General features: G+C 45.0%; 1 protein-coding gene across 2 annotated transcripts in view; it reads left to right on the forward strand.

Annotated features, from left to right (window-relative positions):
- Positions 1–616: 616 nt before the first annotated feature.
- Positions 617–21146, forward strand: part of KIFC2 (kinesin family member C2) — a 54201-nt gene continuing 33671 nt past the window's right edge. For both annotated transcript variants that reach the window (XM_075194571.1, XM_075194572.1), the window contains exons 1-4: positions 617–924; positions 17152–17215; positions 18669–18829; positions 19435–19687. In XM_075194571.1, coding sequence (XP_075050672.1) covers positions 835–924; positions 17152–17215; positions 18669–18829; positions 19435–19687 — 568 coding nt within the window. In that variant the 5' untranslated portion in view covers positions 617–834. The remainder of the gene's footprint in view (positions 925–17151; positions 17216–18668; positions 18830–19434; positions 19688–21146) is intronic.

Consider the following 21146-nt stretch of genomic DNA (forward strand, 5'->3'; position numbering starts at 1 on the left):
GAGAGAGATACAGAGGATGCTGGGTTAGCAGAGGGAGGAGGAGAGATACAGAGGATACTGGGTTAGCAGAGGGAGGAGAGAGATACAGAGGATGCTGGGTTAGCAGAGGGAGGAGGAGAGATACAGAGGATGCTGGGTTAGCAGAGGGAGGAGGAGAGATACAGAGGATACTGGGTTAGAAGAGGGAGGAGGAGAGATACAGAGGATGCTGGGTTAGCAGAGGGAGGAGGAGAGATACAGAGGATGCTGGGTTAGCAGAGGGAGGGAGAGAGATACAGAGGATGCTGGGTTAGCAGAGGGAGGAGGAGAGATACAGAGGATGCTGGGTTAGCAGAGGGAGGGAGAGAGATACAGAGGATGCTGGGTTAGCAGAGGGAGGAGGAGAGATACAGAGGATGCTGGGTTAGCAGAGGGAGGAGGAGAGATACAGAGGATGCTGGGTTAGCAGAGGGAGGGAGAGAGATACAGAGGATGCTGGGTTAGCAGAGGGAGGAGGAGAGATACAGAGGATACTGGGTTAGCAGAGGGAGGAGAGAGATACAGAGGATGCTGGGTTAGCAGAGGGAGGGGTAGAGAGATACAGTGAGAATGCTGGGTTAGCAGAGGGAGGGGTAGAGAGATACAGAGGATGCTGGGTTAGCAGAGGGTGGGGCTGATGTATGACACAATATCTATAGTGCAGCAGTAGATGTGTTTGGCTGCCCCCATGTTGGTCTTATATTGGACACAGCATCATCTTGGTATATTCAGCCGTCGGTCTCTTCATCCTCTGCTCTCTGTTCCTGCTGTATATTGACCTCTCCGTCACCACTAAGGAGAACTACTACCCCCATCATGTACGCCTTCTACTCCCTGCTGGTCTACATCATCTACACGTTCTTCAGGAAGCGAGAGGAGAAACCAGCAGAACACAGCTCTGAGCAGGTAGGTCCAAAGACATTATATATATATATATATATATATATATATATATATATACACGTGGGATCGCTGCCTCTCCTGCCAGGGACATGGATATATATATGTAATTATCCACACGTATGTACACACAGAGCAGGGCCCAGGTACCATGTTATCAGAGCGTGTAATCATAGATCAGGCAGATATGTCCTATAGACACACACACACACACATATATATATATATACACACATGTACTTCCACCTCTTCCACATTTGTTGCTGGTGACAAGTCAGACAATAGGGTCTGGCAGCTGGGGCAGTTGTCTTGTCAGCTGGGGCAGTTGTCTTGTCATCTGGGGCAGTTGTCTTGGCAGCTGGGGCAGTTGTCTTGTCAACTGGGGCAGTTGTCTTGGCAGCTGGGGCAGTTGTCTCAGGCTGGGGCAGGTTGGGGCACCAGCCACATAAAGCCGACACACTCACGTTGAACATCATTGTGGCCTCATCTCTGATATATTCCTCCTTCTTTCTCTCTCCAACTATCTCTGATTGCAGCAATAGTCTTATGTGGTTGTCTGACGCTTATAATAACACTGTACATTATAAGAGGGGACATTCGGGACTGAGCGGCGCAGTGTAATTGTGCGTTTAGCTTTTAGCGTGTACGGAGCGGTTCTCCGATCCCCCAGTATTTGTCCTGATGATTTGTGCAACACTTAACCCCTAATAGTCCGGCCTGATCTCGACCTTTTGGACTGATCCCCGAGTCTTGTTATATTGAACCTTTCCTACATTCTGCTATTGATTTGCTTCTATATACTCAATAAACCATTAGTTGAGAAGAGGAGTCTTAATTTGATGTATTTTTCTGTAATATTAATGTTATTTCCTGCAGAGGAGGCAGCTCCCCAATAATAGCAATGACTGAGCTGATGCTGAGAGTCTGCAGCCGAGCCCAGAGCACAGATGTGGGGATGGGGCTGTACCTGGCCATGACAGGGTGTTGTATGATTATTATCTGACAGTCTGCTGACATCTTACCCTCTGTCACCCGGATGGCCCAGCACGGCCGCTAACTGCCCCTGGTCCCTGCCTGCAGCCGGGGTACATGTATTACAGGGTCTGTGGAGTATAATAACCTCCTCGGTTGTCATAGAAACTGATGACTGAGCTCTGTACAATCCTCGCTCTCAGTACCACGTGGGTGACTGCTGGGGGCATCTGATATAAGAGAGGAGGGAGGGGGGCACTTATAAAGCAGAATAACAGTGGGGTGCGTAAGTAGATTAGGGGCCCAATAACCTCTGGTCTCTGTGACTTGTGGGGGACACATTGAGATCCCCCATAATCTAAGGGTGACTCCTCTGATCACCATCTCTTGTGTTGGGGGGCTCTTCTCTCGCTCCATCGGTGACCCCACAAACCTCACACGTCATATGACCTCCACCTCCTCCAGCATAAATAGGAATTCTCCATTTCCTCCCATGGATGACTAATTCATACTCACCTACTCTCCTGTATTGTCCGGGAGACTCCTGAATTTCAGGTAGGTTTCCCAGGAGACCAGGCCATTCTCCCGCATCCCACACGCTTCCTAGCAAAGTGGTTGGGCAAGGAGCCACCGTAACGCGATTCACAGGAAATCACATCATATTAACCCCACGAGGTGTTGATGTGATCATTGCATCATTGTGCTGAGTGGTATCGCTGCACCTCGCCCCCACCTCACTGAGGGGGTGGGGGGCAAAACACAGAAGTTATTGCAGAACTGTAACTTATACATATGGTATATTGTATATACAAATGTTATTGTTTTGTTTAAATTGTTTTTATTAATTGTACATTCATGTGAGGGTTACTGACAGTACACAAGGGGGGGTCTGGGGGGTTAGCGGTAATAGTTATTATAACATATAACAGACATATGGTTTCCCCCCATGTCCAGGTCTTATAAAGGAAATTTCTACTAAAACTGGGTTTATATGATCTAGGTTGTGGCTTCATGATGGGAAGAAGAGGTTAAAAGATGGGGGAGATTGTTTGTGTTTGTGAAAAGCTTTCCAAAGAGTGTGTGTAAAAAGAGCCAGTATAAGGGCCCCTGGGGTATGAATGGAGAGAGGAGGGTGGGCTCCTTTCATAAGATCCATTTCGGGTTTTCCAACAAGTTAGCAAGTTGCTAGTAATCAGTAGTTGCTCCTTTGTGGTGCAGGTAGAAGGCTGCTGGGCAGTTAATTCAGTCTCTCAACACTCAGACGGCTCCTGAGAGATGCTGCATTGTGTGATCTGTAAGTTCCATTGTTTGTATGTGTGGGACACTAGGTCCCTCGCTTTAGAGAGGGAGCTCCCGTGTATTAGTTAGAAGCCAGACGCAAGGATTTTGCTTATTTACATGTTAGTGAATAAATCTAGCTGAGGCTATTTAAACCAAAGCCCTGTACTGGTGTGACATGTGTCTACCCCAGGAGATGTTACCCTCTAACCCAGGGGTAGGGAACCTGTGGCTCTCCAGGTGTTGTGAAACTACAAATCCCAGCATGCCTTGCCACCTCTCTGCTGGTTATCTACTGGCAAAGCATGCTGGGACTTGTAGTTTCACAACACCTGGAGAGCCGCAGGTTGCCTACCCCTGCTCTAACCCATTCTTATGACACACTTTAAATCATACTTGCCTACTTTGGCGGTTATTTCTGGTAGAGGGGCGCACACAAAAGCGTAATTTTGGCCCCGCCCCCGCGACAAAAAACGACAGTGCTACCCGATTATAAAGAGGGATTTGTTCACTTATCCCCTTTATGGGTTCTGTCTCCTATACAGAATAAAGAATTATATATAACCATTAAGGCAGTAGACCTCTATAATTGGCTGTCTGCATAATATTCGCCATTTAGCGCTAGACCAGTAATGATTTTCTGCCTTAATGAGGAGCGCTGAGAAGAGAAGGCTGAGAGTCAATCAATGGATTCACTCTGAATCTCGGGTATCTTCGTTAAGGCCTCTTGTCTTAGATCTGTGGTTGGTCAGATTTGGGGGTGTCGCTTGTTCCAGCCAGACGACACTGTGTATTATCACTATATTCTTCTCCGTTTTCCCACTTTTATTGGGTTTATCTGTGAATCAAATGTCTCTGTCTGTGAGAACCTCAGTGTTTGTTGGTCTGTGCGGCCTCATACGCAGCTTATTGCCACTGAGTCTCTGAAGTCAATTCTGTTAATATTGGTTAATGATTGTTCAAATTAATTTAATCATTTGCTCTGCTGGTCCAGGCTCAGTGAGCGTCTGATATTCTGGAGGGTAACAAAGGTAGTACTCCCTTCAGGATCCCCCCTCCTTCTATATTAATGGGGGGTTCTGTGGGGACTGCTCTAGTGTTGGGGTAATAGGATCTCAGGTAGACTCGATAATGATGGACCCTCCTTGTGGTGAGCGAGCGCACCCTAAACGTGACCTCTCACGCGCTCCGCCCAACGGAAGGATCGAAACCTCATCACAGTCTTACAAAAAGTGGAAAAGCCAAATATCAAGGTATCAATCTGTTATTGTCTAATAATTACAAACGTATCTGAAAACATTGGCTCCCTGTGTATAACAATATTACTCATGATTTATACAGAGACATATGTTTGAAGGTCACACATGTAGATACAAGCATACATACACTAATTAATATAAATATATACGCACATAATAAATGTCAATGTGTACGTTACACTGTTTACAGATGTTTACATTGATTTGTGTGAGGATGAGAGGGTAACGCAGCGGTGTGGACGCCCCAACAATGCGTTCATGACCATACCCAGAATGCTCCAGTGTCTGCTTGTTATCCGGTCTGTCCGGTGCTGATACAATGGGATTAGTTGTTGATCTGTTATAGGCGTAATATAATTATTATTTATGTGTCCTTGTGGGAAAAAGTCATCTAATTAGAGACTCAGCAGTTATTAGCACTGTGCTCCCCCCGGCTGGCACCGCTGTTCCAATTAACACCAAGTATTACCGATCAATGGCTTTTCTCATTACAGAAACGAGTCATCAGCAGTGCCGATAAACAGCCGGCAGCTCAGGTTCACTTCAAGTCACACAACAGAGACACTAGGTCACCCAGCAGCCTGCTCACTGCCGGGGTTACAGAGACACTAGGTCACCTAGGTGCCTGCTCACTGCCAGGGTTACAGAGACACTAGGAGTAAATGTATCAAGCTGAGAGTTTTCTGGCGGGTTTGAAAAGTAAAGATGTTGCCTATAGCAACCAATCAGATTCTAGCTGTCATTTTGTAGACTGTACTAAATAAATCATAGCTAGAATCTCATTGGTTTTTCAAACACGCCGGAAAACTCTCAGCTTGATACATTTACCCCTAGGTCACCCATGTGCCTGCTCAATGCCGGGTTACAGAGACACTAGGTCACCCAGGTGCCTGCTCAATGCCGAGTTACAGAGACACTAGGTCACCCAGGTGCCTGCCCAATGCCGGGTTACAGAGACACTAGTCACCCAGGTGCCTGCCCAATGCCGGGTTACAGAGACACTAGGTCACCCAGGTGCCTGATCACTGCTGGGGTTACAGAGACACTAGGTCACCCATGTGCCTGCTCACTGCTGGGGTTATAGAGACACTAGGTCACCCAGCAGCCTGCTCACTGCCGGGGTTACAGAGACACTAGGTCATCCAGCAGCCTGCTCACTGCCGGGGTTACAGAGACACTAGGTCATCCAGCAGCCTGCTCACTGCTGGGGTTACAGAGACACTAGGTCACCTAGGTGCCTGCTCACTGCCGGGTTACAGAGACACTGGGTCACCCATGTGCCTGCTCACTGCCGGGTTACAGAGACACTAGGTCACCTAGGTGCCTGCTCAGTGCCGGGTTACAGAGACACTAGGTCACCTAGGGGCCTGCTCAGTGCCGGGTTACAGAGACACTAGGTCACCTAGGTGCCTGCTCAGTGCCGGGTTACAGAGACACTAGGTCACTTAGGTGCCTGATCACTGCCGGGTTACAGAGACACTAGGTCACCTAGGTGCCTGCTCACTGCCGGGTTACAGAGACACTATGTCACCCAGGTGCCTGCTCACTGCCGGGTTACAGAGACACTAGGTCACCTAGGTGCCTGCTCACTGCCGGGGTTACAGAGACACTAGGTCACCCAGCAGCCTGCTCACTGCCGGGTTACAGAGACACTAGGTCATCCAGCAGCCTGCTCACTGCTGGGGTTACAGAGACACTAGGTCACCTAGGTGCCTGCTCACTGCCGGGTTACAGAGACACTGGGTCACCCATGTGCCTGCTCACTGCCGGGTTACAGAGACACTAGGTCACCTAGGTGCCTGCTCAGTGCCGGGTTACAGAGACACTAGGTCACCTAGGTGCCTGCTCAGTGCCGGGTTACAGAGACACTATGTCACTTAGGTGCCTGATCACTGCCGGGTTACAGAGACACTAGGTCACCTGGGTGCCTGCTCACTGCCGGGTTACAGAGACACTATGTCACCCAGGTGCCTGCTCACTGCCGGGGTTACAGAGACACTAGGTCACCTAGGTGCCTGCTCACTGCCGGGTTACAGAGACACTAGGTCACCTAGGTGCCTGCTCACTGCCGGGTTACAGAGACACTAGGTCACCTAGGTGCCTGCTCACTGCCGGGGTTACAGAGACACTAGGTCACCCAGCAGCCTGCTCATGGTTGCTCGGATGACACTAGAATAGAGACAAGCAACCAGTGGCTTTCGTGTGAAACTATCCGTCCCATCATGCACTTGCAGATGGTCAGGTCCTGCTAGGTGTTAGGTGTTCTAGTTCCACAGTAAATGGAGAAACGCGAAGGTATCTAACCCTGCAGTAATACATGGCGTCAAACATCCTCTTATCTACCATCAGCAAAGTGTCACTGTGTAGATAATAATAATAGCAGATTATATGTGGAGAAGGAGAGAACCTGTACCTGTATCTACGGGAATTATTAGGCACTTTAACGGGTGATATAAATATTAATAATTATAAAAAAGGATATTATAAATGATCCATTACAATTTCTCTTTAGGCCAAGGGGTGGATACCAAAATGCTATTTATATACAATATGGATAATGGAAGCAATGAAATGGCAAAATAGACAGAACACAGCTGCCCTGTGTCAGATTCCTGTGTCCCAATCCAATAACAGACAAACAAAACGTTAAAGGAAATGAGGGCACTTATCTTCTTGTCTGTACTAAACACCAACCACAATGTACTAAAAACAACTCTATTAAATTAATATAAAACCTGATAAACCATCATTTTAATCACATATAACAATCCACCTTATGTAGCAAAACAGTATCCTGGGATGTCCAGTTAATATAACTCTGATTTATATACTTCAGTATAAATCCCACTACTGACTGAGTGCAGACTGTAGGGTTAGTATCCTTCAAACACTGCGAAATCAGTCTCTTGATTAAACTGCTATATTACCTTAACTCAATCTGTCAGCTGGACACATATTAAGAGGATTAGAGGATCTTTTGGGAACAATATTGGAGTGAGATTTTTAGTACAAATAGTGCTGTTTTGCTTTTTCTGGTGCTCATGTGCCCATTGTAGGCGCTGTCAGCAGTGGACAGGGGTCAGCGTGGGCTCTCTGACCGGTCTGCTGCTACGCAGCCCCATACACAGCAAGCTGCGATGCTCTGTGTGTCCTGACACCTTTCTATCATACCCAGCAGTAACTTTTTCAGCAGTGTGTGCTACAGTAGCTCTTCTGTAGGATTGGACCAGACGGGGTAGTCTGCACTCCTCACATGCATCAATGAGCCTTGGGCACCATGACCCTGTCTCAGTTCACCGGTTGTCCTTCCTTGGACCACTTTGTTAGGTAGTAACCACTGTATACCGGGAACACTCCATAAGACCGGCCTGCTTCCAACATATCAATTTCTAGAACTAATTGTTCACTTTCTCATATAATATCAGGTGGGTAAACTGCGCTCACTAAGAGTTGAAGCCACATAGGGAAAAAGTTGGGGAAATGGATTCCAGTCATTCCCTCCTGGATTAGATTGTTTTCCATACATTGTGATACATATACGAGCTTTCCATATCTGCCCATAGGGGGGGAGTACACTCTTCATCTGTCTGCCTACTGGGGAAAAAGAATTTCGAGAAAAAGTGGATTGAGAATTTTCAAAAAAACACCTTTAACTAAGACAATGAGAGATTCATGGGAGGATGAAAAAAGTTCCCAATGAATGCTCTATCACCTTGATGAATGCTCTATCACCTTGATAAATGCTCTATCACCTTGATGAATGCTCTATCACTTTGATGAATCTCTATCACCTTGATGAATACTCTATCACCTTGATGGATGCTCTATCACCTTGATGAATCTCTGAATCTCTATAACCTTGATGAATGCTCTATCACCTTGATGAATCTCTATCACCTTGATGAATCTCTATCACCTTGATGAATCTCTATAACCTTGATGAATGCTCTATCACCTTGATGAATGCTCTATCACCTTGATGAATGCTCTATCACCTTGATGGATCTCTATCATCTTGATGAATCACCTTGATGAAATTAATCATCGAGAGCAGGGAGGCCTCAATATTTAAAATAGAAGAAGAGACAAAACTCTTATACGACAAGCTCACACCCTTTGTCATTTAGACGACTTTCAGAATTTAGAGAACCTTACTAAGAATAAACTCAAAAGCATTGAGGAAGAAACCATCAAACACAAAGAAAAGAGATTTATAAGGGTCCTTAGAGATTCTGAAACAGACTATAGGAACCTAAACCTCAACAAACGAGATCCTACTTGTCCTGATCTTCATCAAAATAAACTGACATTTGAGAAGAATAAGAAATTGCAGGGACCCTATAACAACACAACCCTCTAACAACACAACCCTATAACAACACAACCCTCTAACAACACAACCCTCTAACAACACAACCCTCTAACAACACAACCCTCTAACAACACAATCCTCTAACAACACAACCCTCTAACAACACAACCCTCTAACAACACAACCCTCTAACAACACAACCCTATAACAACACAACCCTCTAACAACACAACCCTATAACAACAACACAACCCTCTAAAGATAAAGTACAAAAATATCATTCAAGATCACCTCTCATTACAAAAACACCTAAATTGAATGCTAATTAGAGAATTTTCAAACCCTTGGATCCAAGGAACATTGGAACCTCAGTGAGAAACATTTGCACTAGAGATACCTATCGTAGGAATAGGGACAATAATTACAGGAATAAAATATTCCGAATCTCAATGATCACAACTTCAATTTACCATACTCAAAAAACTAGACCCCACCTACCCCAGACACTGTCACTATCTGTTGATCCTACCAAAATATTGATACTTTTTAGAACTAGCATTGAATATTTCCTCCAGAATTAATTTCACAAACAACAAAAAGTCCCCCAAGCTTAAAAAGAAAAGAGAGACCAGGATCCCCAGAGGAGTTACGGCAAAAAATCAAGAAATGAAACATCTGATGAGTCAATAGATCAAGTTACCGATCCAACGCTGCCTCAACGAAATAAAGGGATATTTAATCTAAGTAACACCACCCTCATATTGCCTCAGACTAATGTGCTAAGTAAAGGGCTTAAATTTGCCCCAGATAAGGGACTGAAAAAATTTGAGAGTTTCATCGATCTCCATAAAATTATTAGAAAATTCACTTTAAAAAAATTCTTTGTGAATAATCAGAAGGTTTCAGGACCCAACAACACTGATGATAAAGAGATGACCACTCAATATGTACAAATCACTCTTCTATCCGAGCTATAAGAAAGGTCCCTGTGTTGAGACCTTCCAGAAATCAGTGGAGGAAGACCTGGAAGAACACCAAGAGGAGCACCCAATGCAAAATCAACATTACAAAATCTGAATCCGCTGCTATTAAAGAACTAATTTAAAGTAGAGCAATTACCATCAACCTGCAGATAAATCATGAACAGAAGAGACTATATTCAGGAATCAGAAAATCACCTAGCGGCTAGATATGAACCATTATAATCCCACTACACTCTATGGCCGAGAATTAGAAAAACTTTTAAAAATAGATCTTCTTAAGGGACTATTAAACAAATCAGAGTTCGAGTGTCTCAATACCAAACATCCTAAAGTCCCTGTCATCTACTCCCTACCTAAAATCCATAAGTCACCTACTCAACATCTTGGCAAATATCACATGGAAACAGGAATATATTATCATGTGATGTGACATCATTATACACGGAGATCGATTTTCACAGGATTTATATATGTTAAAAATATCCTGAGCAAAGAAACAGAAATTCCTCCTGAACAAGTTGAGTTCATTGGGGACAGAATTCTATTTAGATTACAACATAATTATTTTTGGTTTAACGGTGGGGACCCTAAACAGGTTCGTGGAACTGTGATGGGCACTAAGTTTGTGCCCAGTTACGCTAACCTGTTTATGTCCCATTGGGAAGAGCCCACATATGGCACAACAACCCCTATCTGGGTAACATCCGTGGCTGGCATAGATTTATTGATGATGTATTCTGGCTTTGGACCGCCGACATGAATGATCTGGAATCCAACATCCAATACATCAACTCTAACAACATCAATCTTCACTTTACCTTTACTAGTAGATAGAGAGTAGAATTTCTAGACTTAGATAACAACATAGAAACCAGAACCTTTGTAAAACCTGTGGATTGTGACTCCTACCTCCCGGCAGATAGCAATCACCGTAGACATCGGCTACAAACATTCATAAAGGCCAATTCACTCAGCTTAGAAGGAACTGTTCCAACATAGAACAATATGAATATCAATAAAAAACTTTGAAAGAGAGATTTTTAGAGAGAAATTATGACGAAAATCTAGTAGAACAAGTTTATGAGCACGTAAGGGATTCGTCAAGAGAAAGTTTTCTTATCCCTAAGACCATGAGATGCTCTTATGGCAAGATATAGCCCCAATTCCAAATCCATAGAGAAAATCATTAAAAAATATTGCAGTGTTTTTCTAATGGACACAAAATTAAAAAGGATTTTGCCAACTAAACCCAACTTTATATATAGGAAGGCAGAAACCGGGGAAATACACTAAATAAAAGTTACATACCTGTCGAGAAAGATAAACCTTGTAAGACCTGGTTTAAGGAGAACAGAAAGGAAGTAATAGATGCTATGTATGTAAAACCACAGAGCAGCGTAAGACCAAACCTATCCGAAGATTCAAATCAGACAAGACAGGGTTAACGTACAAGTGGGGTCATTTACCTCCTGGAATGTCCCTGTGGCTTAAATACGTGGTGCGGACTATCCACATAAGGGACATTAAGAAGGACTTTGAGGCCCACAAGTGTCTCCAGACATTACACCTCACACCATAGACACGATCCCACATCCACGAAATTCATAAGTAAAGTAAAAAGATCTTGGAGAGGTGGGGACTATATAAAGCTAATATCAAAAGAGGAGACAAGATGGATCTACACCTTAAAACATTATTGCCCAATGGTCTAAATATAGACTTTGATTTGGGAACATTTCTGTAGTATCATTACACATCTGTGTACCTGTAACACAAACTGTGCTACTGCTTGTACCATGTATGATTACTATATGACACTACTATATGTTCAAATATACTACAAAATACCATGTATTAGATAATGTGTGATATCTCATGCTCTATGCAAATGTCTGTTCTTCCATTGGGATGTAGGAAGCAGCTACACCGAGCCGTACGCTAATACCGCCATAGCACAGACGTACTCCATGTGCCACCATACGCTAATACCGCCATAGCACAGACGTACTCCATGTGCCACCATACGCTAATACCGCCATAGCACAGACGTACTCCATGTGCCACCATACGCTAATACCGCCATAGCACAGACGTACTCCATGTGCCACCATACGCTAATACCGCCATAGCACAGACGTACTCCATGTGCCACCATACGCTAATACCGCCATAGCACAGACGTACGCCATGTGCCACCATACGCTAATACCGCCATAGCACAGACGTACGCCATGTGCCACCATACGCTAATACCGCCATAGCACAGACGTACTCCATGTGCCACCATACGCTAATACCGCCATAGCACAGACGTACTCCATGTGCCACCATACGCTAATACCGCCATAGCACAGACGTACGCCATGTGCCACCATACGCTAATACCGCCATAGCACAGACGTACGCCATGTGCCACCATACGCTAATACCGCCATAGCACAGACGTACTCCATGTGCCACCATACGCTAATACCGCCATAGCACAGACGTACTCCATGTGCCACCATACGCTAATACCGCCATAGCACAGATGTACTCCATGTGCCACCATACGCTAATACCGCCATAGCACAGACGTACTCCATGTGCCACCATACGCTAATACCACCATAGCACAGACGTACTCCATGTGCCACCATACGCTAATACCGCCATAGCACAGACGTACTCCATGTGCCACCATACGCTAATACCGCCATAGCACAGACGTACTCCATGTGCCACCATACGCTAATACCAGCCGTAGCACAGACGTACTCCATGTGCCACCATACGCTAATACCGCCGTAGCACAGATGTACTCCATGTGCCACCATATGCTAATACCGCTATAGCACAGACGTACTCCATGTGCCACCATACGCTAATACCGCCGTAGCACAGACATACTCCATGTGCCACCATACGCTAATACCGCCGTAGCACAGACATACTCCATGTGCCACCATACGCTAATACCGCCATAGCACAGACATACTCCATGTGCCACCATACGCTAATACCGCCATAGCACAGACGTACTCCATGTACCACCATACGCTAATACCGCCATAGCACAGACATACTCCATGTGCCACCATACGCTAATACCGCCGTAGCACAGACATACTCCATGTGCCACCATACGCTAATACCGCCGTAGCACAGACATACTCCATGTGCCACCATACGCTAATACCGCCGTAGCACAGACATACTCCATGTGCCACCATACGCTAATACCGCCGTAGCACAGACATACTCCATGTGCCACCATACGCTAATACCGCCATAGCACAGACGTACTCCATGTGCCACCATACGCTAATACCGCCATAGCACAGACGTACTCCATGTGCCACCATACGCTAATACCGCCATAGCACAGATGTACTCCAGGTGCCACCATACGCTAATACCGCCATAGCACAGACGTACTCCATGTGCCACCATACGCTAATACCGCCGTAGCACAGATGTACTCCATGTGCCACCATATGCTAATACCGCCATAGCACAGACGTACTCCATGTGCCACCATACGCTAATACCGCCGTAGCACAGACATACTCCATGTGCCACCATACGCTAATACCGCCATAGCACAGACATACTCCATGTGCCACCATACGCTAAAACCGCCATAGCACAGACGTACTCCATGTACCACCATACGCTAATACCGCCATAGCACAGACATACTCCATGTGCCACCATACGCTAATACCGCCGTAGCACAGACATACTCCATGTGCCACCATACGCTAATACCGCCATAGCACAGACATACTCCATGTACCACCATACGCTAATACCGCCATAGCACAGATGTACTCCATGTGCCACCATACGCTAATACCGCCATAGCACAGATGTACTCCATGTGCCACCATACGCTAATACCACCATAGCACAGATGTACTCCATGTGCCACCATACGCTAATACCGCCATAGCACAGACGTACTCCATGTGCCACCATACGCTAATACCACCATAGCACAGATGTACTCTATGTACCACCATACGCTAATACCGCCATAGCACAGACGTACTCTATGTACCACCATACGCTAATACCGCCATAGCACAGACGTACTCCATGTACCACCATACGCTAATACCGCCATAGCACAGACGTACTCCATGTGCCACCATACGCTAATACCGCCATAGCACAGACGTACTCTATGTACCACCATACGCTAATACCGCCATAGCACAGACGTACTCCATGTACCACCATACGCTAATACCGCCATAGCACAGATGTACTCCATGTGCCACCATACGCTAATACCGCCATAGCACAGATGTACTCCATGTGCCACCATACGCTAATACCGCCATAGCACAGATGTACTCCATGTGCCACCATATGCTAATACCACCATAGCACAGATGTACTCCATGTGCCACCATATGCTAATACCACCATAGCACAGACGTACTCCATGTGCCACCATACGCTAATACCACCATAGCACAGATGTACTCCATGTGCCACCATACGCTAATACCGCCATAGCACAGATGTACTCTATGTACCACCATACGCTAATACCGCCATAGCACAGACATACTCCATGTGCCACCATACGCTAATACCGCCATAGCACAGACGTACTCTATGTACCACCATACGCTAATACCGCCATAGCACAGATGTACTCTATGTACCACCATACGCTAATACCGCCATAGCACAGATGTACTCCATGTGCCACCATACGCTAATACCGCCGTAGCACAGATGTACTCCATGTGCCACCATACGCTAATACCGCCATAGCACAGACGTACTCCATGTACCACCATACGCTAATACCGCCATAGCACAGACATACTCCATGTGCCACCATACGCTAATACCGCCATAGCACAGATGTACTCCATGTGCCACCATACGCTAATACCGCCATAGCACAGATGTACTCCATGTGCCACCATATGCTAATACCACCATAGCACAGATGTACTCCATGTGCCACCATACGCTAATACCGCCATAGCACAGATGTACTCTATGTACCACCATACGCTAATACCGCCATAGCACAGATGTACTCCATGTGCCACCATACGCTAATAGCGCCATAGCACAGACGTACTCCATGTGCCACCATACGCTAATACCGCCATAGCACAGATGTACTCCATGTGCCACCATACGCTAATACCGCCGTAGCACAGACGTACTCCATGTGCCACCATACGCTAATACCGCCATAGCACAGATGTACTCCATGTGCCACTATATGCTAATACCGCCGTAGCACAGACATACTCCATGTGCCACCATACGCTAATACCGCCATAGCACAGACATACTCCATGTGCCACCATACGCTAATACCGCCATAGCACAGACGTACTCCATGTGCCACCATACGCTAATACCGCCATAGCACAAATCTACTCCATGTGCCACCATATGCTAATACCGCCGTAGCACAAATCTACTCCATGTGCCACCATACGCTAATACCGCCATAGCACAGATGTACTCCATGTGCCACCATATGCTCTGTCTGGAACACCTAGGCTGAGAATGAGGGTTATTATGGGATATAACCATTTACACAATAAATTCCACTATCCAGTGGCTTCATTAAGAGACACAAATGTAGGTTTCTTGGTGAAGTATACCCTACATACCAGAAATAGGAAAATATCTAAAGAAGATCTGCTTATTAGCTGGTGCCAATCAGAGAAAACATCAAGTACAAATACTTTATATATGATGGCTGATTGGTTTTACTCAAGAAGGGACTTTTTGAATCTAAACATGAATAATGCGTTTATTCTCCCTTTGTTTTATATATATATATATATATATATATATATATATATATATATATATATAGATATATATATATATAGATATAGATATATAAATATAGATATAGATTTAGACATAGATATAGATATAGATATATAAATATAGGTATAGATATATAAATGTAAATATAGATACAGATATATAAATATAGATATAGATTTAGACATAGATATAGATATATAGATATAGATATATAAATATAGATATAGATTTAGACATAGATATAGATATAGATATATAAATATAGATATAGATTTAGACATAGATATAGATATAGATATATAAATATAGGTATAGATATATAAATGTAAATATAGATACAGATATATAAATATAGATATAGATTTAGACATAGATATAGATATATAAATATAGGTATAGATATATAAATGTAAATATAGATACAGATATATAAATATAGATATAGATTTAGACATAGATATAGATATAGATATACATACATTTTCACATTTTAGTGTTTAACCAGATATGAAACTACAATGTGCTGTTTGTGGACCCCAATCAAAGATTCCACCAATCACTAACTGGACCACCTTATGTGTCATCACTACATCCACCAATCAGCTCTGCATCCAGTCATGACTCTCATTTTGAAAAGACAAACTAGTGCAGTGTCTGATCATACACTTTTCCATGAGGAAGACCTGATTAACTCTGGGGCGAAACGCGTTGGGTACGGCACTCTACATATATCCTTTTACAAGAGCGGTGTCTATTATAACACCACGATTGACAATGGTTAAGTACAGTGCAGAGCAGACCAGCATCGGTTGGCAGTGTGTAGCCTCCGAGAAGGAGATTCTTCACTGTGCACGCGCAGCAGCCGGTAAACCCCGAACATGCCCCAGGACTCCCGACAACCCGCATTCAAGGGGAGGTATTGGGACTAGTCCAGGAGCGAATCATCGCCATCATCCCCGGCAATGTCTTACATGTACGTTGACACCATTTACTCGGTGACCACACTTTGGACTCCTACTTTATCTTTGAGGGACAGAACTCCAGGTTGTGGACTTTCTATAAATGTGATTTATTACAAAAAATCCATAGACTATAACGTCAATAGTAAGAGCGAGTATTTATGATAAAGCAGTTTGATTATTTATGTATCTGGACTTTGGTGAATACCGTAAGGAGAAGAGTCACTGTTACTCTGATAGACTTACAGTAAGCTAACCCAGGACTACTCACCTACTACTATTGCTAACATTGCTTAATATGCAGTTTATTATCTTGCTTGTTCTGGCCAGAACTGTCATAAAATTAGTATATATTTTTAATAAATTATCTTTTGTTATTTTATATTTGAGATGTTTTCCATACATTTTGATAGATATACACGGTTTCCAGGGAGTACACTCTTGATGTGATCACTCACTGCCTAATATCTCCTACCCCCTCTCATTGTAACCAGATGATCCATGTTATTCACTGCACTTGTCGGTGGTTTTAATGTTGTGGCTGATGGGTCTATATGGACAATATATAGATTGTAATATTACATTATCTGCCAGTGGGAAATTTGTGACATACAACATACATGAGACTCCTTGTCATATGAACTGACAATGTCTTCTCTCTTGTGCAGGAAGATAAAGGTTCAGCGGAATCCAAGCAGAATATCTCGTGGTCAGATTGTGCAGAGCTGGAAAGTAGGTGACGTTAATCCCACAACGCATTTCACTGTCTCCTATGATAGAGCTCTATCTATCACTTTGAGACGTTTGTTCCATCACAAACTATAAATCAATATGACACAGGGTTACCTGAAGACAACACCCACTTTAGGGAGTACAGAACCTGCAGTGTAGATATCGGGTGGATTGAAACACAGGTGGGAAATGCTGAACTCTATATAAGGATCCCTGATAAGGGTGGGAGGATCAGAATGAATGGTAGCCCCCAAAATTATAAACAGATTCAGGCTCTTTGTAGAGTGATCAAACATGTTATAACTCCCCGTTAGGATGCACACCTGAGAGACGGTGATATGACCAAAGAGCATTCCCACCAGCGCGTTTCACTTACTGCACTGAGACTTATCAAGACTAGTGATTGGAGTGTCTGATTGAGTGTAAATAGAAATACATCATACAAATAGCTGTACACGCCCATAGATGGACACAAGGATTAATACATATTATGGTGGAAAACATCAGTTTTGTAAATGATCAAATCTTTTTATGACTTAGGACATAAGACAGATGCAGCAGAGGATCTGACAGCGGAGGGGAGACATTTATATAATGTTTGAGGGAAAAATTCTCTTACCTAACAAGGGTCAGATTTGTTATAGAATGGTCCAGAAATACTAATTGTCCTCCAGTCCATCCGTCTATATCCCACTTCTGGTACCAACTTAATGTCGTGGACAATAACAGTCAATTGTATAAGTGATCAGAATGGTCCCTTTATTATATAAAAGCAGAATATAAAAATAAAATAAATATATTTAATTTGTAGCTATCAAGCCCAGTCCTTATGTGGGTAAGATGAACATCATACATAATATCCTTTTTACATAACATTAACAGTTTATGTATGATCTTCCATAGATTTGTCAGAAGAACATAAATAAATCCTTTCTTTACCCAGAGAGACCATTAAAGTAACACTTGTTTACACATTGCTGTTTAAAAAGACCAAATGTTTATATATGAAATATGAAGGACAATGCGCTGTTTAGTGTTACCCTGACATTCTGCTGCTCTTCTATTAAAGTTCTACCTCCCCCCTCCATTATAGACAGCTGATGCTCTTCCCACATCTTTAGGAGAGTGTCCTGATGGGATTTAATACTGTTCAAAAAGCTGATTCTGCAGTCTGTTGAGCTGCTGTAACTTCATTGGCCCGCCCCTTTGTCTGTAGAGCAAGTCTGGCACTCACTCTCTGCCTGCTCAGTTATAGAAGCTCCTCCCTCCTATCATGACAATCTGCTGCAGGGGGTGCGAGAGAGCATGGTATGTGTCGTTATAGTTATTTCATGGATATTATCCAGCTCAATCTCTCATATATATAAATATCACAGGCTGCATAGCGCAGTGGAAGGGAGGGTTGTCCAGTACTCTGTTACTTTCTTAATGCGTTGGTTTTACTAATTTGCAGGCAGTGACGACAGTGATGGGTTCTCTGGATCAGAGGATGATTTGGGAGCAGCTGGGGATCAGTTACTGGGAGATCTCAGCTCCCCTCTCTCTGAGTTCTTGGCCTTTAAGCAGGAGAGGAGCTCCGAGCAATCTGCGGCCATCAGTCAGGACTCTGGCAAGGTGAGTGGGCATTATACTTATCCCTTCTGATAATGCTGCGGGCAGTGCCCATCACTACAAGTCCCAGAATCCTTTGTAATATAATCTATACACCACAGTGTGTCTGGGTCATTTATAAAGTGCAGAATGGCGCTGGGTGATGGAAGGTGCCGAGTACAGATCTGCAGTTAGTTTAGCAGGATGTCCACCTCTGTACCGTCAGTATATCGCGGTAACGCTGCACCGCGCTCATCTTCTGTACTCTGCGGAGCGGGGCAGGGATGGTCTATAGACTTATGATGGAAGTCCCCAATGATGTTTATATAGACAGTGACGGACTGAGGGATCTGGTAAATCCATTATAGATTAATATAATATATTACATAACAATCTATGAATAACGAGGTGACTGTGTCCTCCTGCGCTGCAATCATGGCAGACTGCGGCCACTGAGCCCCGATATAAGAGCCGCAGCCACATGGGTGCTATATACAGGGACTGATCACATTCTTGTAAGATAACAGTGGGGTATTTGCCGTCCTGCTCACAGGACCTCAGTATAAGGCTGCAGTGGGACGAGGTGAAGGGAATAACATCCATAATGTGACCCCTCCTCTCCCCCCCAGCCGGCCTCCCCTCTCCTCACGGTCATGTCCCATCTCATCACGTTCTTGGAGCACTACTCCCAGATGCAGCGGCTGCAGAGTAAGGCTCAGGAATACAGGGAGCAGCTCCGCAGGGAGGAGCGAAGGCGCAAGAAGCAGCTGAGAACCCTACGAGGAGCCTACAAGCAGCGCATGCGAGACAAGCTCAGTCTCATCGAGAGCCTGGAGAGTGTGATATGTGAGCAGCAGAGTGTCCTGGAGAGACTGCAGAGAGGTGAGTGACAGAGACTGCAGAGAGGTGAGTGACAGAGACTGCAGAGAGCTGAGTGACAGACCAGACACTGCTGGAGCCCAGAGAGTGTGATATGTGAGTGTCAGAGTGTCCTGGAGAGACTGCAGAGAGGTGAGTGACAGACCAGACACTGGGGGGAGCCGGGAGAGTGTGATATGTGAGCAGCAGAGTGTCCTGGAGAGACTGCAGAGAGATGAGTGACAGAGACTGCAGAGAGGTGAGTGACAGAGACTGCAGAGAGCTGAGTGACAGACCAGACACTGCTGGAGCCCAGAGAGTGTGATATGTGAGTGTCAGAGTGTCCTGGAGAGACTGCAGAGAGGTGAGTGACAGACCAGACACTGGGGGGAGCCGGGAGAGTGTGATATGTGAGCAGCAGAGTGTCCTGGAGAGACTGCAGAGAGATGAGTGACAGAGACTGCAGAGAGGTGAGTGACAGAGACTGCAGAGAGCTGAGTGACAGACCAGACACTGCTGGAGCCCAGAGAGTGTGATATGTGAGTGTCAGAGTGTCCTGGAGAGACTGCAGAGAGGTGAGTGACAGACCAGACACTGCGAGAGCACGGAGAATGGGATATGTGAGTTACAGAGACTGCAGAGAGGTGAGTGACAGACCAGACACTGGGGGAGCCGGGAGAGTGTGATATGTGAGTGTCAGAGTGTCCTGGAGAGACTGCAGAGACATATGTGACAGACCAGACATTGCTGGAGCCAAGAGAGTGTGATATGTGAGTTACAGAGACTGCAGAGAGGTGAGTGACAGAGACTGCAGAGAGGTGAGTGACAGAGACTGCAGAGAGGTGAGTGACAGAGACTGCAGAGAGATGAGTGACAGAGACTGCAGAGAGATGAGTGACAGAGACTGCAGAGAGGTGAGTGACAGAGACTGCAGAGAGGTGAGTGTCAGAGACTGCAGAGAGGTGAGTGACAGAGACTGCAGAGAGGTGAGTGACAGAGACTGCAGAGAGATGAGTGACAGAGACTGCAGAGAGGTGAGTGACAGAGACTGCAGAGAGGTGAGTGACAGAGACTGCAGAGAGATGAGTGACAGAGACTGCAGAGAGGTGAGTGACAGAGACTGCAGAGAGGTGAGTGTCAGAGACTGCAGAGAGGTGAGTGACAGAAACTGCAGAGAGGTGAGTGACAGAGACTGCAGAGAGATGAGTGACAGAGACTGCAGAGAGGTGAGTGACAGAGACTGCAGAGAGGTGAGTGACAGAGACTGCAGAGAGGTGAGTGACAGAGACTGCAGAGAGATGAGTGACAGAGACTGCAGAGAGGTGAGTGACAGACCAGACACTGCGAGAGCTCAGAGAATGTGGTATGTGAGTGACAGAGACTGCAGAGAGGTGAGTGACAGAGACTGCAGAGAGGTGAGTGACAGAGACTGCAGAGAGATGAGTGACAGAGACTGCAGAGAGGTGAGTGACAGACCAGACAC

The sequence above is a fragment of the Mixophyes fleayi genome, unplaced genomic scaffold, assembly GCF_038048845.1.
Source record: "Mixophyes fleayi isolate aMixFle1 unplaced genomic scaffold, aMixFle1.hap1 Scaffold_62, whole genome shotgun sequence".
NCBI classification, from domain to species: domain Eukaryota; kingdom Metazoa; phylum Chordata; class Amphibia; order Anura; family Limnodynastidae; genus Mixophyes; species Mixophyes fleayi.